This window comes from Phaenicophaeus curvirostris, chromosome 25 (assembly GCF_032191515.1).
Source record: "Phaenicophaeus curvirostris isolate KB17595 chromosome 25, BPBGC_Pcur_1.0, whole genome shotgun sequence".
In the NCBI taxonomy this organism is placed as follows: Eukaryota; Metazoa; Chordata; class Aves; order Cuculiformes; family Cuculidae; genus Phaenicophaeus; species Phaenicophaeus curvirostris.
The window spans coordinates 4,070,091-4,091,847 of record NC_091416.1 but is presented as its reverse complement, the minus strand read 5'-3'; the positions used below and the strand labels follow the sequence as shown (position 1 = coordinate 4,091,847).

Below are 21,757 nucleotides of genomic sequence, written 5' to 3'. Positions count from 1 at the left end.
TTAACAAACAGATCAGAAAATCAAATCTTTGTTTTCTTGAAATTCAGATTTACTCAAATGACTTTTTCATTTTATTAATGCCACATATTAAACTAATTAGCAAATTGTCAGTCTCCCCATCAGGAAAGGTCTTTATTTTTAGCCCAGCAGCAGCAAGGCTGTGCCTTTCCCACTGCAGCGGGATGGCTGGAGAAGGGGCTGTGGGCTGTGCAGCTCCTTGCTGGTCTTGCCTGACCTTGAGCAATTAATTTAACCTTCCTGGGGGACGGCTGGGCTGCGGCACGGAGCAGAGCCACCTAATTGAGCCCAATTAGTGAGTGGGAGCATTGCAAGCGGAGCCGTGTGGCCCCATCCTTGCCTTGCTGCTGCCTCCTTTCCCCGCTGCCTGCATCAAGGGGATGAGATGCTGCCTTCCTCCTCCTGCTCATCAGCTCCGAGGGCTTGGGAAGGAGGGAGAGGAGGAGAGTGGTACCTGTTTCACCTGCCCCATGTGCATGGATCCTTCAAAGCACGGGCCTCATGAGCTGGACGTGGCCATCCTGACCCTACTCAACCTTGTTTGCAAAATGGGGCACTTTTTGGTTTTTATGGGGCAAACAGGGGCTCACTAACAAAAAAATAACTGTAATCCTCCCAACCTGAGGAATTGCTTTCAAGGGGAAGGCTGTGGCTTTCCCCCAGTGCAGTACAATGCTTAATTTTCTTAGAGGAAAATAAAAATCATTTGGGGAGAAACAAAATATAATTCTCCTTTTTCCCAAGCAGATTAAATTGCCAACCTGTCTTCCTCGAAAGTGGGGCTTTAACAACTGCTGGCAATTAGGGGTGGGCTGTAATCCTGCCAGCCTCTTTAATCAGGAAGGAGCCTTTCGATCTGCACTGCGGTGTTTTCCCATGTTTTGACAATAGCGACTTAATGTGCAACAGGGGGGGATGTGATGCTGTGCCCTGTGAGCTGCTGGGGAGGAGAGGGGAGCAGGGTTTGGCATGGAGGGGATCCCCTCAGCTGGTGTCCCCAGGGACACCCCCTCTGGCAGCTGCTGTCATCCCCATCCCTCCAGCCCCCCTTGGCCTTTGGGCATGTCCCCTGTTTGTGGGGAGCAGCATCTCCACTGTCCCCCTGCCCCCATGGGGGAACTGGAGGGGTTCACGGTGGTCTCCCCCCTGCCCCCCAGCTCCCCCCACCTTCACGGAGACACCGCCGCAGTACGTAGAGGCGAAGGAAGGCAGCAGCGTCACCCTGACCTGCATGGCGTTCGGGAACCCCAAGCCCATCGTCACCTGGCTGAAAGAGGGAGATCTTTTGGGTGCCAACGGCAAGTACCAGGTAGGTGGGGGGCTCCCAGGGGCCTCTTGTGGGGTCTCCTGGACGCCCTGCTAACGGAGACGGCATTGAGGGGACCACGGTGGTGGCAGCTCCTCCGTGCCTGGAGCCAGGACTGCTTTCTCAGCATTTCTTGCTGAGATGCCCATATTCCCCTCCCATCTGTGCTGAGCAGCAGCCTCGAACGCTGAGTGTGGGCTAGAGACACACCCAGGGCATTCCAGGCATCCCTATCCCCATTCCACAGAGTCCCTGAGACCACTTGCTGAGTCCTAGAGATGGTGTGGGGGCTGCAGCCTGGGCATGTGGTGTTCCCAGGCAGGGATGGATGTAGGGGGGAGGTTGGACAGGGAGGGCTTTGTCCCCATCCCAGGACTGTTTTTTCCATCCTGGGGGCCCCTGTGCAGAGATTCCCATCCTGGGGGGATCATGCAGTTGCTGTGCTGAGTCCTAGAGGTGGGGTGGGGGCTGCAGGGGGGGTTGTGGTGTCCCTGATGAGGGTTGGGGTGCAGGAAAGAGATTGGGAAGGGAGGGCTTTGCCCCCCTCCCAGGACTCTTTTTTCCATCCTGGGGGCTCCCGTGCAGAGATTCCCATCCTAGGGGGATCACCCAGTTGCTGTGCTGAGTCCTAGAGGTGGGGTGGGGGCTGCAGGGGGGGTTGTGGTGTCCCTGATGAGGGTTGGATGTAGGAAGGAGATTGGGAAGGGAGGGCTTTGCCCCCCTCCCAGGACTCCTTTTGCATCCCGAAGGCTCTCGTGCAGAGATTCCCCCCTGAGCTGTAATTGGTAAATCAGGCATTGGAATCAGCGCAGGCACTAATGAGAGTAATTAGGAATCATTTGTTACTAATTGAAATAGAAGGATGAGGCAGAATGAGGCGGGGAGGGGGGAAGCCTGGCCGGGAGCAAGGCTCTGTGTGCATGGTGGGGGCTGCTGCTCCTGGGTGATGGTCCCTCACCCATCCTTCCTTGGATGCTGCATCTCCAGAGGGGAATTTGGCTGTTCTTGTTACAGCCCCATGGGGAGGACAGTGGCTGAGCCAGGGTCTTGCCCCCGTATCCCACCCCAGGGGTGAAGCAGGTTCCCCAGGAGCAGGGGCTGCTCCGGCGAGGCATCCCGCTCCTCCGAAACCCTGATTGATGGTGCTGGAGCACTTGGCATGAGCAGTTTGGAGTCTGCTGCCTGCCAGTCACTCCTGCGGGAGATGAATACATTGTGAGGGTTGTTTATTTATTTTATTATTTTTTTTTTCCCTTTCCCTTTGGCGTCGAGCACAAAGCCGCGCGTTGGTTTATTAATAGCTGAAGTCTTGCAGAGCAGGGAAATCCGTTTCTCATCTGGCCCTAAACACCTCTGCAGCTCTTCGGGGTGGGAAGCGAGGGTGCTGAACCAGGGCTGGGGTGGTCCCTGCCCACACTCCAGCATCTTCCCTTGTCGTCCCCAGGTGAGCGATGGGAGTCTTACCGTGTTCTCCATCAACCGGGAGGACCGGGGTGCCTATACCTGCCGGGCGTACAGCATCCAGGGGGAAGCTGTGCACACCACACGCCTGCTCGTTCAAGGTGAGATCTTCAACCTGCAGCTCCTCCTCGCCTCCTGGCACCCCTGGAGCGTGGGGCTGGGAGGGGGCTGCATGGGGAGAACCCCATGGACCATGGAGCCCATCATGCCAGCTGCCCCGTGGCTCCGCATCCTGTTTGTAGGACAGAAGAATCCACTTAATTGGGGCACCACGGTGGCCGGGCCCCGATGGCAGCTTGCTTTTGTTTGGGAAGCGGGGAAAAGATTGAGGCTGTCACAAAGCGCCTTGTCAGATAGCGATGATGCATGGCAGGCCTCCCGCTCCTTGCTCCCTCTTTTATTTAATAAATCTTTAATTAGGTCAACAGCTACCAGCAGAGAGCGGAGCACGGAGTGTCCTCTGCTCGGCTTTCTGCCGTGGTGGCGAGCTGTGGATGCTCACGAGCCCACTGCTGCTTCCTGGCAGGTTGATTGTTTCCCCTTGGATTTTTCCTGTGGGCGATGCCATCCTGGAAGCGTGACTGGGATGAAGGGAAGCGTGAGCTCAGATGCCCCAGGAGAAGCAGAGCCGCGTGCCATGGGTGCAGGGCCCCCTCCTCAAAGCTGCAGAGATTAGGAAAGGGTTGGGAATAATGGGCTCACCGTTTTCCTCAAGGGCAGCCTCTGTGCTCTGTGATCCCAGGGGATCAGGGCTGGATCTGCCCTGGAGCCTTGCAGCAGCTCCGTGTTGTGATGGGGCTGAGGATGCCATGGGATAAAAGGGATCTAAAGCTGCTGGAGGGTGTCCAGAGGAGGGCATGGAGTTGGTGAAGAGGGGAGGTGTATGAGGGGCAGCTGAAGTCATTGAGTCTTCTCAGCCTGGAGAAGAGAAGACTGAGGGGAGACCTCATCACACTCTGAAGCTTTCTCACACAGGGAGGAGGAGGAGGAGCGGGCTCTGAGCTCTTCTCTCTTGACCCAAGGGTGTGGCAGGAAGATGAGCCAGGGGAGGGTTAGATTGAGCTTTAGGAGATGGTTCTTCAACCAGAGGGTGGTGGAGCCCTGGAACAGCTCCCAGGGAAGCAGTCAAGGCACCAAGCCTGACAATATTCCAGAAGTGTTTGGCCAATGCCCTCACCCCCATGGTGTGGATGTTGGGGTGTCCTGTGCAGAGACAGGAGCTGGACTCGGTGATCCTTGTGGGTCCCTTCCAACTCAGCACATTCTATAAGGCTACGATTAACCTTTGCAGGGAGACCTGTGCAGGTGACACTTTTCTCTCCTCACACCAGGACCTCCTTTCATTGTTTCCCCTCCGGAGAACATCACGGTCAACATCTCCCAAGATGCGCTCTTCACCTGCCAGGCCGAGGCGTACCCCGGGAACCTCACCTACTTGTGGTACTGGGAGGAGGAGAATGTCTACTTCAAGAAGTGAGTTTGCAGTTGATGAGGTGCTTTGTCCTCCTCCTCCTGCTCCCAAAACATGCTGGGGCCACCAACAAGGTGCCCCTTGTTGATCCACCTTGTTGAGATCCACCAATTGCCCCTGGATCTCCCAGTGATGATCCTCCTCTCTTCTCTTGCAGTGACCTGAAGTTGAGAGTGCGGATCCTGATCGATGGGACGCTGATCATTTTCCGTGTCAAGCCCGAGGATGCTGGAAAATACACCTGCATCCCCAGCAACAGCCTGGGCCGCTCGCCATCAGCCTCTGCCTACCTGACGGTGCAGTGTGAGTGTGGGAAGTGGGGCCCAATCCTGAGGGATGGAGCTGAGATTGATAATTCCTGGCTCTGGGGCAGCCCCAGAGGCTCTGTCATCCCAGTATGATACTGGGAGGCTTGGGGTGATGTGATGGCAGCCTTCAGGCATGCAATCACCAAAAGATTGGGCATCCCTGGAGGGCGTGGGCAACCAGAAAGCCGATAGCCTGAGCCATTTAGACTGAACATTAGAAAAAAAAATTTCACAGAAAGGGTGATTGGGCACTGGCAGAGGCTGCCCAGGGAGGGGGTTGAGTCCCCTTCCCTGGAGGGGTTTAAGGGACGGGTGGACGAGGCGCTGAGGGACATGGTTTAGTGATTGATGGGAATGGTTGGACTTGATGATCCAGTGGGTCTCTTCCAACCTGGTGATTCTATGATTCTATGATCCTGGGCAGCACCGCTCAGCTGGGACTGGTGTCCACCTTTGATACTGGTGTTTTCTGACTGGGTGGGCATCTTCCCACCCCTGCTGCTGGGCAGGGAAATGCCAGGACAGAGCTCCCAGTCTCAACTACCTGCTTGTATTTTTTGCCTCTCTGTTTTTGAGGTTGTTCCACCACGTGGCTTTTCTGTGAGCTCGGTAGCTTTGCCCATCGTGTTTTTCAGGCAGTAACTGATCTAAACAAGTGGAGGAGAAGGGGTTGTAGCAAGAAGGTTTCCTCCCATGCTTGTTCTCTGGGGCTCCCCGGGTGGTAATGGGTAGTGTGCCACCGGCGTCCTGTGGCATCCGACAGTAATGGCCTCAATTGCTGCCGCTCGCAATTGCAATATTGCTCTGCTCTGAAAGGCTGCAGCGGTTTTCTTTTGTAATAAAACACAGGCTTGAGCAAAATGGGTTCACGACTCGGGTTTTGAAGGCTGCTGGTACATCCAGTGCGGGTTAGTGGGAAACCTCGCGCTGGTGGGGTAGAGAAGGGCTGGTGTGGCCAAGTGTTTCCCCATTCTATAATTTCCCCTGGGGATGTATAAAGGGGCAGGGAGATGGTACAACTTGTGCCGTGCCCAGGCATATATCATAGAAATGTTTGGTGTGAAAAGACCTTTGAGATTACTGAGTCCAACCATACTTGTCCACTGCTAAACCATCCCTGAGCACCTCATCCACCCGTTTTTTAAAACCCTCCAAGGATGGGGACTCAGCCACCTCCTTGGGCAGCCTCTCCAGTGCCTGGTACAGGGCTCGCCTATGTCCAGGTCAGCAACTCTTGGGAAAACATGTGGCTTCAGGCCATTAAATCTGCCCTGCTGCTAATCCAGGACCACTCGTTGATGCTGATAGCTGCTAAAAATAGCTCTAATGGCAGGAAAAACAGGGTTTGGACAATCTGCTGTTCAGACAACCCGGCGAGGAGGTGCACTTGGCTTCCCATGCTGCAACCCCTCTTCTTCCAGAGCCAACCTCAGCCAGAGCACGGCTGATGCTTCGGGAGGGAGACTTCCTACCCAGTGAAGCTGCCGTTGGCTGGGGACGCAGCTCTAGGTCATTAGTGAGCTGGGCTGGACCCAAGCCAGTGACCTAGTAGTGAAAGGCTCGATCCCATTACCCTCTCCTGCACTGCTGGAGTCCTTGATTACATTTCCTAAGAGGTGGAGTTGAGCGGAGGGGGGTAAAGCCCACTCCATATGCAGCACTTGGCGATCTGGGTTACGGTGCCATGGCTGGGAACAGGGAGTTTCAGGGAGTGGCTGGGGTTATGCGTTTTATAGAATCAGTGTAGAATCATAGAATGGTTTGCTGTGGAAGGGACGTTAAAGATCATCTAATTCCTGTTCCACCATCCCTGCCATGGGCAGGGACACCTCCCACTGCATCAGGGGCTCCAAGCCCCATCCAGCCTGGCCTTGAACCCCTCCAGGGATGGGGCAGCCACCACTGCTCTGGGCAACCTGGGCCAGGGCCTCCCCGCCCTCACAGCAAAACATTTCTTCCTAAGATCTCATCTCAGTCTCACCTCTTTCAGCTGAAAACTGTTCACTCTTATCCTGTCCCTGCAATCCCTGATCCAGAGCTCCTCCCCACCTTTCCTGGACCCTCTTTCAGTACTGGAGGCTGCTCCAAAGTCTCCCTGGAGCCTTCTCTTCTCCAGGCTGAAGAACCCCAACTCTCTCAGCCTGTCCTCATAGTAGAGGTGCTCCAGCCCTCCGATCATCTTCATGGCTTCCTTTGGACCTGGTCTAACAATTCCATATCCTTCTTATGTTGGGGATTCCAGAACTGGACACAGACTCCAGGTGGGCTCTCGCGAGAGTGGAGCAGAGGAGAGAACCCCCTCCCTCACCCTGTTTCAGCAGGGAGGGAACAGAGCTCCTGAGCTCAGTAGCTTTTACTGTCTTCCATCTCTTCCTCCTAAACAGTTTCCCTTTACCCCCAGCTTTTTGGTTTTGCAGCAGCAGCGTGGGGATGCTGCACCCCCAAAAATCCTTTATCCCTTAATGCAGCGTAAGCCCTGGCAGGATTTTCCCATAACCTCGTGCTGCCGGTGTCTAGACAAGATTGTAGAAATACTCGCTCTTCTTATTAAAAGTAACTTTTTTTTTTTGCTTTAAAAAAAGAGAAAGCTTCTTATTAAAGAAAGTCTAGATTCTCTCCAACCCACTCGCACTTAATTAAAAAGCTCTTAGAAGCACTGTTAATGACACAATCTAGACTGGAGGACTACGAGACGCCTCGCTGCGTGGGTGGTGTAGCACGGGGTGGGGAGGGTTAGGTGCATATTTTAAGCTTTTGCATCCCGTCGGAAAGGCTGGAGTTGGCTGATGTTCAATGCAACCCAGCCTCGATGAGGCTTGGGCTGTGAGTACAAACAGAAGAAAGGTGAAGGGCTCACGGCAGCCCAGCTGCAGATCTCTTCTCCTGTCTTGGTTGCTGCAGTTGATGTGTTTTAAGGCTTGGGAGTTGAAATGGGTTTCATTGCTGGAGTGCAAAGCAGTCGAGGAGCTCACTGGGCACACGCCTCAGCATGCACGTGTCTTGCAGGGAGCATAGAATCCCTAGGTTGGAAAAGACCTTTGAGATCATTGAGCCCAACCATACCTGTCCACTAATAAACCATATCCTAAACATTTAATCTACCTGGCTTCTAAACACCTCCAGAGATGGAGACTCAATCAACTCAATGGGCAGCCTCTACCAGTGCCTGAGAAACCCTTCAGTGAAGGTTTTTTTCCTGATGTCCAAGCTGAACCTCCCCTGGCACAGCTTGAGGCCATTTCTTCTTGTCGTATCACCTGTAACTTGGGTGAAGAGATCAACAACCTCCTTTCAGGCAGTTGTAGACAGTGATGAGGTCTCCCCTTGGCCTCTTCTTCTCTAGGCTGAACAACCCCAGGTCCTTTAGTTGTTCCTTGTAAGGCTTGTTCTTCACGGACCAGCTTGGGCTTCAGCAAGACGCGAGACCAAGCGTATTTAATATTTCTTCTTATATGCAACTCTTAATGAGCCCTAGGTAGGAACACCCCGGGCATAGGTGAAGCCTCCCAGGTCATTACAGCGGATTTGTGTGTAGCCAGCCTGGAGATATCAGCCTGCGGGAGCCAGCGTGGTGGTTGAGTTTGGAACTCATTCCAAAAGCAATGTAAATCCTCTGATGACAAGGGTTGGGGCGAGATGGACTCCTTCCTGGTGATAACACGGTGCTGTTGCTCTCCCAGATCCTGCCCGCGTGGTGAACATGCCCCCCGTCATCTACGTTCCCATCGGGATACATGGATACATCCGCTGCCCGGTCGAGGCAGAGCCCCCGGTCACGCTGGTCAAGTGGAACAAAGACGGACGTCCCCTGCGAATCGAGAAGGTAACAAAACCCCTGGGGAGGTGCTCGGAGGGGCTTGGACACCTGTGTCCTCTGCAAACAGCAGTGAGCATCACCGGGCACCCCCATGGATCCAGCCTGCTCTCAGGAGAGAAGCCCCGTGGGTGGGATGACGCTGCTTTTCCTTATCAGTTGTGGGCAGAGTTAATTCGTGCTCTTGTGTGGAGCCCAGGGCGCCTGTCGACTCGCTGTCTGCCTCTCCCAGACCTAATGCCTGCTTCCCTCTGAAGTGACCTCCTGATGGCCCTGGGTTTTATTTTCAATGGCAACTGATGGTTAAAAGACGCTTTTAACAAGTCTCTGTCTTCTATAATCATGGTTTGATAGTCTGAGTGAGGATATTGGCCATTAAATATTTAAAGAAAACGCTCAGTATTTTAATTTTTTTTTGCTTAAATATTAACGATGTGAAATTCTAATTCCATTTAAACCTGTTGCTCCTGTGGCTTCCTGGCCCCTGGTGCCTTCAGCCCCACGGGGGGATTTGTCCCCTTAGGCTGAGTTTTACTCAGGGAGTGATAGATTCTGGTGTTAAATCTTTTGGGCTGCTTGAAGAAGCCTGTCTGTGTTTAGAGAGGAGAGGAGCCACAAGATAAACCTGCGTGTTGTTAGGTTTGTACGGAGCAAGGAAACCCTTCCCAGAAGGCTGTGTTTGGATGGGCTGAGTTGATGAGCCCTGAATCCAGTTCTGGAGTCCTCAGCATGGGAAGGACGTGGATCTGTGAGAGTGAGTCCAGAGGAGGCCATGGAGATGATCTGAGGGCTGGAGCAGTTCCCATCTGAGGACAGGCTGAGAGAGTTGGGGTTGTTCAGCCTGGAGAAGAGAAGGCTCCAAGGAGACCTTAGAGCAGCTTCCAGTGCTGAAAGAGGCTCCAGGAAGGCTGAGGAGGGACTCTTGATCAGGGAGGGCAGGAATAGGATGAAGAGAAGTGATTCGAAACGCCAAGAGGAGAGATTCAAAGGAGATCTTGGGAAGCAATGTTTTTCTGTGAGGGTGAGGAGGCCCTGGCCCAGGCTGCCCCATCCCTGGAGGTGTTCAAGGCCAGGTTGGATGGAGTTTGGAGCTCCCCCTGATCCAGTGGGAGGTGTCTCTGCCCGTGGCAGGGGTGGAACTGGATGGGCTTTGAGGTCCCTTCCAACCCAAACCATTCCATGATTCTATGATCTTGCCCATATTTCCCCTCTCTGTAGTTGAGGAGGTGACTTGGATGCTGGGAATTGCATTGAGCGTCTCCTGGGGAATGGGACAGCCATCCCAGCCTCAGGTTGGAGAGGGAGCCTGGCTGGAGAGAAACTAAACATCTGTGGTGGGTGAGGGATAAATTGACTCCCTCTTTCTCACCACTGCAGTATTCTGGCTGGAACCTGCTGGAAGACGGGTCGATCCGGATAGAGGAGGCAACCGAAGATGCTCTCGGCACTTACACCTGTGTGCCTTATAACGCCCTGGGTACGATGGGCCAGTCTCCCCCTGCCCGACTGGTACTGAAGGTAACTTGCCTGGCTGTATCCTTGCCCTGCAGCCAGCAGATATGCCGTGGGCTTTGTCCTCTGGGGTTCTGCAGTCCTGGACCATGTGTGCATGCTTTGTGGAGGTTTCTCACACTAAATTTAGGCTTTTTTAACACGGATTTTGCAACATGCATGTCGCTCATTCTGTCATCCTGTTCAGCCTGGTGCTGCAGGGGAGGATGAGGTGGTGTTTGGTTTTTTTCCCCCCAAGCTGCTTCTTTGGTGGTTAATTCTGTGCAGAAATTGAGGTTTTACATTGCTTTTCTGAGCACGTCTTTATGGAGAGACCTCAAGAAGGGCTCGGTGCCCCCAGACTTGTCTGGTTTTCCACCTACATGCCTTGGCTTAGCAAAAACCTATTGGCTTTTGCTCTGAGCTTTGTTTCTGGTGTTGCAAAGGCAAACATGGGCCCTTGCAAGCATCCTTGGAGGGGAATAGCAGAGACTTGGGCTTGAATGTGCATCTGTTTTGTGGTTGAGTTGTGCTTCCCATCAGGACAGGCAAATCCTGAGTGCAGCCCGCCTGGTGCAGCTGGAAATACCTCACTGGAGCGCTGGCAGGGGTTTCGGCACAGGCTGGGACGTAGCCAGTGTTTGATGAGTATGAGAGTAAGATGAGCCAGTGTATGCTGAGTATGAGTGTGTACGATGAGGCTTTGGTAGTGCTGGACTGGGGTGGCTTGGGGAAGCGCATCCCTAGGATGTTTTTTTTGCCAACAAAACACTTAGCCCTGCTGACCTGGGCTTGGATTCTCAGAGTATTTTAATAAATGGATGCTCTGAGCTCTAGAGGCACTCCACATGTTCTTGCTGCATGCAGAGCCTGAGGCGCGCTGGGCTCCCGGTGCGGTTCCCGGCACGGTTGGGGTGGGAGCTGCTGCCTCTTCCTTCCCTGAACAAAGAGTCCTGTGCTGTGAGTGGTGGTGATTCACGGTGTCTCGCTGAGGTTCACGTGATAATGCTTTGTGTAGCGCAGACACTCACATCCGCTAAGGCGGCTGCAGAGTCAATGAAATCAGGTTGATGCTTGATGTGATGTGGGTGTTTGGGTTTTTTTTTTTTCCTTGTTTATATCCTTAAAACTTAAACAAGGTGCCCTGGGAGGTGGTTGAGTCACCTTCCCTGGAGGGGTTTAAGGGACGGGTGGATGAAGCACTGAGGGACATGGTTTAGTGTTTGATAGGAATGGTTGGACTCGATGATCCGGTGGGTCTCTTCCAACGTGGTGATTCTATGATTCTATGGTGCAGCGGCTCTTGGGAGGACAATTCCCTCAGGGTGTATAATTTGCTGTGCTGTGGTGTTCTCCATGCCTCAACCTCACCCAAACCTACAATTTGTTGATGTTGGAAGAGGTGCTGGTTTGGGTGGCAGGGAGCTGCATGGTGGGAGTCGGCACAAGTCGATGCTCTTTGCTTTTTCCCTTGCCTGCAGGACCCCCCCTATTTCACGGTGCTACCAGGCTGGGAGTACAGACAGGAGGCAGGGAGGGAGCTGTTGATTCCTTGCGCTGCTGCCGGAGACCCCTTTCCCATCATCGCCTGGAGAAAGGTACCCGGCCTGCCAGACAAATCTGCAGTGCCTTTGGCTTTTGGTGAATATTGCAGACAGAGAAGCCACACTCTGTCCCGGTAAGAACAAACTGCAGGTACAGCTGCTTCGCTTTGGGCTGAGCCACTGCCGTCCTGTCCCGCAGGTGGGTGGGGGAAGCCCGGCTTGTGGCCACCGAGTACCTTAATCCACAGCATCTACAAAACCGAGCGCTGCCCCTGCCCTGATCCCCTGTCCTCTTCCTTGCTGGACGCCCTTCTCCTTGCCTGCCTGTGAGGTGGTCACCAGCAGGACATGGCAGCCCTGGGAATGCTGTTCTCCTGGCCTCCCACGGCACGAGGGGACGTGTCACCGGAGCCTTTCTGGGCATCTCTTGGCTGTGTTTCAGAAAGGGGCTGGGCCGGTCAGCAGCTGCTTTGCTGTCCCGTGACTTTGAAGACCTTGAGAAGAAGCTGTTTTAATGATGCTGGACTGGACGTAATGATTTCAAGATGTCCCTTTCTGTAAAGCAGGGTAGGATCCAGCGTGGTGGTGCAGCCTGGGAGCAGCCACTGCTTTCCAGCCTTCCCTCTGCTTCCCACCTTCGCTGCTCCTGTAGGAAAGCCGCTGTGCAGGGGATCTCCTGGGCTCTTTGTCCCCCTGTCAGGAACTTCTCTCCAAGCTTCCTGTCCCCGTCTTGAGCCTCCTGAGAGTGAGCAGTGTCCATGCATCGCCCCGTGGGCACTGTCCTCAATCCTTGCAGTGTGAGATGCTGGATCTCTTTGAGTTCCTTTTACCAGCACAAGGAGGACCATGGCTTACACAGATTGCAAGTGACCTACTTAAAACTTGTTGGCCGTTTTGTCTTTTTCTCTATCGTATTTTTCTTCCCTTCCCCTTACCACTCTTATTCAGGTTTCTTTTCAACCCCTCTTGTGGTCCTCCTCGTGTCATGAATCTGGGCTTATCCCCCCTGAGTCTTATCAGGGCTGGCTTGGGCTGGGCTCAGATTCCTAGTGGCAGAAGCAAAGTTCTTCGTTCTCCATCAGTCCACCAGCACCGACCAGTCTCTTGAAGGACTCCTGGAGACTTGGGCTTGACACTGGAAACCCCACGTGCCCATTTGTTCCTTTGTTCATCGTGCATGGCAGCAAACTGGGTCCTGGTGATGATTGGCAGAGACCTCTGCATGAAGAACAGCTGAAGAGGACTCAGGACAACGTGGGATTTGCACAACTTTGGCTGATGGGCATAGAAACGAGTTGTTAGAAGATCTTTCCACTCAGCTTGAGAGCTCCTGGACGCTTCCATGGTTCCCCGTGGTGCCCTTGCTGCCCAGACCTCTGACATGAAGAGTCCTGCTTCTCTTCTGCCGCTGGTGGAGGGGCAGTTTGGGCATCTCCTGGGGCAGGCCATGCCTCCCTCGGCCTGGGAGGGTGTTTGTTGGGGGTGGCTGGTGCATCCTTCCTCCACAGCAGTTTCTGCTTTGGATGTTGGAGGTAGAGCCCTGACATAGGGCTCAAGTGTCCATGTGTGCGCCGTGGGGTTTTCCGCTTGTGTGTGAGTGCTGAGCATCAGCCTCCCTGACGCGTGCCTCTTGCGTTGCCCTGCCAGGTCCTCTCGAAAATGGGGGAACCGGCTGCCTTGCCGCGACCGGAGAGACCAGATCCCTTGCTGGTGGCCGGCGGTGTCCCCTGGGCCACGCAGGTAGCTTAGTGACCCCGCTGCCGCCTTGCACCGCCCCGCAACCCCATTCTGAGTTGTGTTTTTTTCTTTCTTTGCCCGGCTCCCCCCACCACTCCTTGCCCAAGGTAGGGAAGCCCAGCAGGAGCAAGCACAACACGCTGCCAGGTGGCACCCTGCAGATCCGCTCCCTCGGCAAGGACGACCACGGCGAGTGGGAGTGCGTTGCCACCAACGTCGTCGCAAGCATTACTGCCAGCACCCACCTTACCGTCGTAGGTATGAGATGGGGCTTGGGGGTGGCTGCTGGTGGGTCCCCAGGTAGAGTCCTCCAGGCAGTGTGGTGGCAAGGCAGGAGATGGGGATGCTTCCCATGAAGAGCATCGTCCCCTTTAAATCTTAGTTACCAGTGGTCCTGCTTTTAGCCTGGAGAAGAGGAGGCTGAGGGGAGACCTCATTGCTCTCTACAGCTACCTGAAAGGAGGTTGTGGAGAGGAGGGAGCTGGGCTCTTCTCCCAAGTGACAGGGGACAGGACGAGAGGGAATGGCCTCAAGCTCTGCCAGGGGAGGTTCAAGTTGGACATAAGGAAAAAAAATTTTCATGGAAAGGGTCATTGGGCACTGGAACAGGCTGCCCAGGGATGGTTGAGTCACCATCCCTGGAGGTATCTAAGGGATGGGTGGACGAGGTGCTGAGGGGCATGGTTTAGTGATTGATAGGAATGGTTGGACTTGATGATCTGATGGGTCTCTTCCAACCTGGTGATTCTATGATTCTGTTCTGTTATTTTGGCTGCCTGTGGACGCAGCTATCAGAATCACTGAAGTTGGAAAAGATCTTTAAGATCATCAAGTCCAACCTTTAACCTTCCACTGCCAAGTTCTAAACTATGTCCCCTAAGGATGTCCCACTCATTTCTAGCAGAAATTCCAAGTGGTCTTTGCTTGGTGCAAGGAGTTCCCTCGAACTGCACCAGGATGAGGGAAGTAATCCTTGCTCTGTACTCAATGCTGATGAAGCTTCACCTCGAATCCTGGGTTCGGTTTGGGCCCCTCACTACAAGAAGAACATTGAGGGGCAGGAGCGTGTCCAGAGAAGGGGAAGGAGCTGGAGCACAAGGGTTGTGAGTAGTGTCTGAGTGACCTGGAGTTGTTTAGGCTGGAGAAGAAGAGGCTGAGGGGAGACCTCATTGCTCTCTGTGGCTCCTGAAAGGAGTTTATAGTAAGGTGGGTGCTGGTCTCTTCTCCCAAGTAACAAGTGGTAGGATGAAAGGAAATGGCCTCAAGTTGCACCAGGGGAGGTTTAGACTGAATATTAGGAAGCTTTTCTTCACTGAAAGGGTTCTCAGGCACTGAAGAGACTGCCCAGGGAAGTGGTTGAGTCGCCATCCCTCTGGAGGTGTTTAAAAGACAAGCAGACGAGATGCTCGAGGTGGTTTAGTAGTGAACAGGTATGGTTGGGCTTAATGATCTTGAAGGTCTTTTCCAACCAAATAATTCTATGGTTAACAGCTGGGAGCAGACCCCTTCCAGCCCACTTACCTTTGCTGGCCAGCCAGTGGTCTTGCTGCCCTTCAACCCCTCCTGTCTCCGCAGGCACAAGCCCTCACGCCCCGACCAGCGTGCACGTCGTGGCCGCCATGACCTCAGCCAACGTCTCCTGGGAGCCCGGCTACGACGGTGGATACGAGCAGACTTTCTCAGTTTGGTACGGCCCTCTGTGAGTCATCCTGGCATGCTTTGCTCTCTGCTTCTTTTCCTTCCTAGCCGACCCGAGCTTCGAGCAGCCGAGGAGGGGAGGAGGGTGGTGAGGGCAGCATGTCTGACTTTGGTGCCCATGGGCTTTACAGGGCTGAGCTCCCATTCGGTGCCTCGGAGAGATGGGTGGTGGTGGGATCATGTGTTTCCTCTCCCTTCCAATACCTCCGACTGCCCCAGCAGGTTTTCTTCTGCTTGTGGTGCAAGGGAGACACTTTGCATTCGTGTAACTTTGCCTCTGGCATCTAATTTCAAGATAAACTGTTTATGAAGCTGAGCAGCCAGGATGGAAAATGCAAACTTTATAGAGTGCGTCCTGGAAGAGCTGTGACTAAGCAGAAATGATCCCTCCTTGCTCCGCAGCTCACTGGAGGTGGTTAAATCCCGGCTTTCGCAACCAGCCACCGTGAGATGGCTGCGTCTGAACCTCGTGGGGCTTTGCTCCTGAGGCTCCTGTGCCAGCCTGCACTGCCTGGTACCTAAGGCAGTGAGTGCATCCCTCCTTCCCACAATGGGGCCAGGCTCAGCCCTGTCAGCTTTCCCCCAGAGCAGGGAGGGCAAAACGGAGCTGCAATGAGGTTGGGGTTACCTTTGGGCTCTGCACTTGCTCTTGGCTTCCTCTTCTGAAGAGTTGTCCTTGGAAACGTGGAGGGAAATGGTGCCCTCCCTTCCCAGTTCTAGGGCTGGCATCTTCAGCCTTTCTTCTCACTCTTTCTTTCCTTCTTTGCCTTAATTTGCTCCGATGGAGGCTGCTGATAGAGTGGAGATAGCGTAGATGCTGCCTGTAATGATTTCTGTTCTGCTCCAGCTGAGGTCGGAGTCTCGTGGGGTGGGGCTGGATGGTCTCCTGGGAGATGGAAAGGACAAGAAATGGAATGAGCAGAGGGGAGAAAAAAGAGGGAGTGAGCAGAGTGATGCAGACCTTGCTCTAATGAAGATGTCCTTGGGAAGGATTGGTTAAAATTCTGTGCTCTGGAGACGTAGCTCACCTTGGAGGGAGGTGGCAGCTGCTACTGCTGCCAGGTTCCTCAAGGTGCCTCCTTGAGGCTTTCGCAGACCCCACACCAGAGGAGAGCAGCCAGCAGCAGGGAAAGGTGTTTGCACCAAGCTTACCTTGGGGAGTTTACATGATGCTGTGGGGACCTGGGAGAAGGAGGCAGAGGCCTGTCTTGCCCTGACTGCAGGTTGTAGACACTGGGGGCTGTGCTGCTTCTTGGGACCAGGGACCCAAGACCATGCTGGGTCAGGTGGAGGGCATGTTTTCCTCCCTGCTGCGGCTAAGGGGGATGCTCAAGCGAAACACAGCTTCACCTCCTGCAGAGTCCACGCTCTCCTCCTGCTTATGTGGCTGTTGATGCTGGAAATGCAGCGGCGGCAGCTCCTGGGAGCTGGACCCACGGTGATATGGTTTGGTGGAGGCACACTGCTGATGCATGGCTCTCCACAGACCTGCTTGTTTCCATGGCTTGCTGCTGCTTCTCCCACCTCACCTTTTGCTCCCTTTACAACAGCATTATCTCTTTGCTCTGTCGTTGACTTCCTCCTCCGTGGATTTACCTGGCTGCGTGCCGGTGGCTATAGATATATCAGCTTATCAGTGCAGAGTAGACCTTCTGCAGTGATCCCTCCCAAATCCTCTGTGGACACCACCGAAACCTGCAGCCGAGGGCTGGGGCTCCTAGAGCATCTCTAACTTGAGCACCGATACTTGCAGTATCGCTGCAGCGTGGTGGTGCTGCTTCAGGACATGGGGCTCTTCCCTCATGGTGCTTCCCAGTGGGGTTATGGCTCGTGGAGGTGGCTGCATGCTCATCTGTGCTGGGGCTGCACTGGGATGGCTCTGGGAGCTCTTTTTACTCTGGGTTTTATGGATTGGAGACCCCTGCAGAAAGGCTGTGTCCTGCGCTCCCCACATGTGCCTCCGCTGCGCTGCCAAGCTGTGAGTTATGTCCTGAGCGGTGCTGGCAGCCCCTGACTTGTGCAATTACTGCAAAAAAGAAGGTGATTTAGCTAAATATCTAGGGTGGGATTGCATGGACAGGGCTACAGCTGAGGGAAAGCTTGGCTCTGCCTTGAGAGCCATCAAGTTGTAAACAGGAACAGGACTCATCATCTGCTCGAGCCGTTTCCTTTGCAGCACTTACTGGAGTAATCATGTGCCAACTTCCACTTTAGCCCGTGGGATCTGAGGGAGATAACATCAGAGCAGGGCTGTTGGCTCTGCTTTTGTCCCTGACCCTGCTTAGAGGGTGTAGGTGGTACACGGCAGAGGGGAGGGCTTGTGGCCCTGTCTGTGTGAGCCGGGGGATGCTGGTGTGACACAAGGGGACGATGCCCTGTGTCTAGAAGCCCTCGTGTCACTGATCCAGCTCTTGGGTGGCGAGTGGCTGCCCCACGTCCATACACATCGCTGCTGTCAAACCAAACCATCGCTCGGGAAAGCTCCATTTTCACTAGAGAAGTTAATGCTGCCTCTTTGTCCTCCTTGTCAAAGGCACCTTCCCTGAGGATCCTCCCTTTTCTCTTGGCAGGATGAAGAGAGCCCAGTTTGGTCCCCATGACTGGCTGTCTCTCCCCGTGCCAGCTGGCTCCAGTTGGCTACTGGTGGATACCTTGGAACCGGAGACTGCGTACCAGTTCAGTGTCTTGGCTCAAAACAAGCTGGGCACCAGCTCCTTCAGTGAGGTGGTCACTGTGAACACTCTAGGTAGGTCTTCCATGGGCATAAAAGGAGGAGAGGGAAGGGGTTCAGGAGGTCTATGAGGAGAACGAGTGTCCCTTTGCTTTGGTCCATGTGTCCTATCTGCTAGAGATGGAGATGATGATGCAGTAGTTTCCTGCTGTGCAGGAGACAGTTCATGAAGGGTCCTGGATGAAGCTTGTAGACTTTGCTGGATGCATGAGGCTCCTGAAAGCTTAAGAGGCAGCGTGGGAGAGCTGTACTGTACCAGTCACCTTTCAGATCTTCCTTAGGTTCAGCTGGGGCCAGGAGGTATTAATAGAGCACAAAATGACTTGCGTGCAGCTCGGAGCAGGAGCTTTCGCAAAGGGCCTCACACTGGTACCTGCCTTGGGGCTGTCTCAGGTGGAGGTGGGAGGAAGAAGAAGGGTATGTAATGCTGTGCCCTTTTCTTGGGATCACTGCATCGCAAGGCCCCTGCTTTTTGGAAAGCTGCTTTTGTCGTTCTGAGATAAGAGAGCTCATGCCTGAGACGTGCTGAATGGCTGAGAGAGCTGGGGGTGTTTAGCCTGGAGAAGAGGAGGCTGAGGGGAGACCTCATTGCTCTCTCCAACTGCCTGAGAGGAGGTTGTGGAGAGGAGGGAGCTGGGCTCTTCTCCCAAGGGACAGGGGACAGGACGAGAGGGAATGGCCTCAAGCTCCACCAGAGGAGGTTTAGGCTGAACATTAGGAAAATAAATTTAATGGAAAGGGTCACTGGGCACTGGAACAGGCTGCCCAGGGAGGGGGTTGAGTCACCTTCCCTGGAGGGGTTTAAGGGATGGGTGGACGAGGTGCTGAGGGACATGGTTTAGTGTTTGATAGGAATGGTTGGACTCGATGATCCGGTGGGTCTCTTCCAACCTGGTGATTCTATGATTCTATGGTTCTAAAACTCCCAGAAGGCGGGAGATGCTGTTATGATGGTCCTTCTGCTACCGATGGGGCATGTGTGGGAGAGCATCCTCTGCGCTTCCCCTTGCCCCATCTCAAAGGTGTCCCTGTCCCATCTGCTCTGTCTCCAGCATTCCCTGTAACAACTCCAGAGCCTCTGGTGTTGGTTACCCCACCGAGGTGCCTAACAGCCAACCGAACACAGCAAGGCGTCCTCTTGTCATGGCTTCCTCCCGCTAACCACAGCTTCCCCATTGACCGCTACATCATGGAGTTCCGCGTCGCGGAGAGATGGGAGATCTTGGACGATGGCATCCCGGGGACTGAGACCGAGTTTTTTGCCAAGGACTTGTCCCAGGTAAGCAGGGGCTGCTCATGCCATAGCTCTGGTGTCTCACCATCTGCTGCAGCTCCGGGGAAGCTTTTGGGGTGGCTCCATCCCCGTGCTGGGGTCTTCAAGGAGCTGGGCAAGGTTGGAAGCTGCGGTGGGGGACCTGACAGATGTCCTTGCTGTTTCAGGACACCTGGTACGAGTTCCGTGTCCTGGCGGTCATGCAGGATCTCATCAGCGAACCCAGCAACGTTGCTGGCGTGTCCAGTACAGGTAAGGGGTGGCTCCTTCTTCTATCTCCACTTGTAGGAACACCTCTGCTTCTGCAGGGACCTGAGCTGGCACTCTGGTCTTGCATCAGCACTTGCTTCTGACAGCGATGGCTGGGTTTGAGGTGCTCAGGCTGTGAGCTGGGTTGGGGTCAGTGTCCTGAGCCTCGTGCTCTCCCTGTGCCACCTCCCGATGCAAACAGGCAAGGACAAACCACCCCATTTGGCTGAGAGAGCTGGGGGTTTTTAACCTGGAGAAGAGGAGGCTGAGGGGAGACCTCATTGCTCTCTCCAACTACCTGAAAGGAGGTTGTGGAGAGGAGGGTGCTGGGCTCTTCTCCCAAGGGACAGGGGACAGGATGAGACGGAATGGCCTCAAGCTCCACCAGGGAAGGTTCAAGTTGGACATTAGGAAAAAAAATTTCACAGAAAGGGTCATGGGGCACTGGAACAGGCTGCCCAGGGAGGGGGTTGAGTCCCCTTCCCTGGAGGGGTTTAAGGGACGGGTGGATGAGATGCTGAGGGACATGGTTTAGTATTTGATAGGAATGGTTGGACTCAATGATCCGGTGGATCTTTTCCACCCTGGTGATTCTATGATTCTATGATTTAGTTCTTCCCGCGGAGCATGGTGGTGTTGGGCATCTGTCAGCGCAAGGTGGAGGCACATCTCTGCTCTGCAGGGTGCCTGGACAGCAAAGCTCCAACTGGGCACTGTGCAGCTTGGAAATAGGAATAAAAGGTGTGCAGAGAGGGAAATGTAGCACTGCAGTGCAGAGTCTGAGGGGAAAAAAGCTTTGCAACAGGGGACTGCAACGTGCTGCGGCATGCGCCTTACCTGTGGTCCAGTGCGGAGGATGCCCTTCAAGCAAGGGACGGATGAGGACATGCTTGTGATGGAGAAGGCAAGGGCAGAAGGAGGAGATGGGGAGGCAGTGACCGCTGCTTTTATGGCTCTGCTGGAAAAGCCAAGGAGCCACCCAGCTCTGCTGCACGCAGCAATGCAGCGGTCTTCCTCTGCCCCCAAGTGGTGCCAGCACGATGCGGAGAACCTGCCTGCTTGCTCCTCCATACTCCTCTCGCATAATTATTCTGGTGGGGCTTGGCAGTATCTGCAGGGCCTGAGTGTGCCCCACCCCCAGGTTGCTGCCCTCCAAGGCTGAAAGATGGTGCTCCGGGCAGGCGAACGCGTGCTGACCCTGCATACGAGTGCAGGGTTTGCATCCACAAACAGCTGCAGCTGAGGTCTGCTGGGGGTTCAGATGTGCTCATCGTTAGTCAAGGGGCATCACGAGGGTTTGCAGCCTGTTTTCTTATTGAAAAGCTGAGATGAAGCACTCAGAAACAGGATAAAACACCTTATGCTGCTGCAGTGGATTATTGTGCCAGGAGGTGACTGCAGGTTTGGTGGAGCTGTGCGCACTCGCAAATAAATCTCTGTGTGGTGTGAAAGCTTCTTCCCTGGCGGTCTGTCAGCTGAGATGAGAAGGTTTATCTGCTGTGAGGTCATTAAATCCCTTGGCAGTGGCCTGCAGCAGCACTGACTGTTCTCCCCATGTGGGCTGGGCTGGAAGCAAGGTCTTTACTTTGAGGGTATCATTCCCCAAGCTCCACCAGGGGAGGTTCAGGCTGGACATTAGGAAAAAAATTTTCACAGAAAGGGTCATTGGGCACTGGCAGAGGCTGCCCAGGGAGGGGGTTGAGTCGCCTTCCCTGGAGGGGTTTAAGGGACGGGTGGACTAGGCGCTGAGGGACATGGTTTAGTGATTGATGGGAATGGTTGGACTCAATGATCCGGTGGGTCTCTTCCAACCTGGTGATTCTATGATTCTATGATTCTAGGAGTTGCCTTGCACCAGGACAGCTTTGCCCTTCACGCTATCATAGGTCCCTTGGTGAAGGCAGCAGACAGAGGTGTGTTCATAACACCTGATGGTTGCATTTTGTTCCCCCAGACGTTTTCCCTCAGCCTGACCTGACGGACGAGGGTCTAGCCCGCCCGGTGCTGGCTGGCATCGTTGCCACCATCTGCTTCCTGGCCGCTGCCATCCTCTTCAGCACACTCGCCGCCTGCTTCGTCAACAAGCAACGCAAACGCAAGCTCAAGCGCAAGAAAGGTGAGCCCATCCCTGGTGTGCTGCCTTCCTCCCTCCCACCTCCTCCTCATTTCTCCTCCCTATATGTGTTGTGGTGGTAATCTTCTTCCCTGTCTGTCTCTTCTTCCATCCGTGCGCGTCCTCAGGTGAAGCCCTGACTTCATCCCTCGGCTGTGCCTGAAAGCGCCCGTGGTCGGGAGCGGGAGAGGCAGGGTGGGTGAAGAGGCGACAGAGAAACTAGCCTGGGATTTCCATGGGAACGTTCTTGTGTGGTGATAACTCCTAGAGCCGGGGATTTAGGGCTGGGGTGCCCTCTGGGCCAGAGATGGGGGGGACCACTCACCTCTTGGAGGTCCTCTCGGAGCTGGGATCTCCAGCTGCTTCCTGCCCAGCCCCAAGCGGGCAGTGACCAATGGCCTTGCTAGGCTAGAGAAGACCCCAAAAGGAGACCCTGCTGCTCTGCTTCCCAAAAGCTGAGGCTGCAGCCACCGTGCATGAGCAGCTGGTAGGGAAAAGGGTGGCTGGGGAGCTGGAGAGGGAAAGGGAGTCAGTTCCTTCTCC

General features: G+C 54.4%; 1 protein-coding gene across 6 annotated transcripts in view; it reads left to right on the top strand.

Moving 5' to 3' along the window:
* Positions 1-21,757, top strand: part of IGSF9B (immunoglobulin superfamily member 9B) — a 44,020-nt gene that overhangs the window by 9,948 nt on the left and 12,315 nt on the right. For 3 of the 6 annotated variants that reach the window (XR_011339100.1, XR_011339101.1, XM_069876341.1), the window contains exons 4-17: positions 1,176-1,327; positions 2,769-2,886; positions 4,117-4,258; positions 4,414-4,559; positions 8,245-8,387; positions 9,756-9,896; positions 11,351-11,467; positions 13,061-13,153; positions 13,258-13,408; positions 14,726-14,849; positions 17,419-17,594; positions 18,632-18,858; positions 19,020-19,104; positions 21,056-21,217. Coding sequence is in view for 4 of the 6 variants with exons in the window: in XM_069876341.1 (XP_069732442.1) it covers positions 1,176-1,327; positions 2,769-2,886; positions 4,117-4,258; positions 4,414-4,559; positions 8,245-8,387; positions 9,756-9,896; positions 11,351-11,467; positions 13,061-13,153; positions 13,258-13,408; positions 14,726-14,849; positions 17,419-17,594; positions 18,632-18,858; positions 19,020-19,104; positions 21,056-21,217 (1,977 nt within the window). In the remaining 2 variants the exon portion in view is untranslated. The remainder of the gene's footprint in view (positions 1-1,175; positions 1,328-2,768; positions 2,887-4,116; positions 4,259-4,413; positions 4,560-8,244; positions 8,388-9,755; positions 9,897-11,350; positions 11,468-13,060; positions 13,154-13,257; positions 13,409-14,725; positions 14,850-17,418; positions 17,595-18,631; positions 18,859-19,019; positions 19,105-21,055; positions 21,218-21,757) is intronic. The other 3 variants (XM_069876342.1, XM_069876344.1, XM_069876343.1) reach the window with 3 other exon arrangements.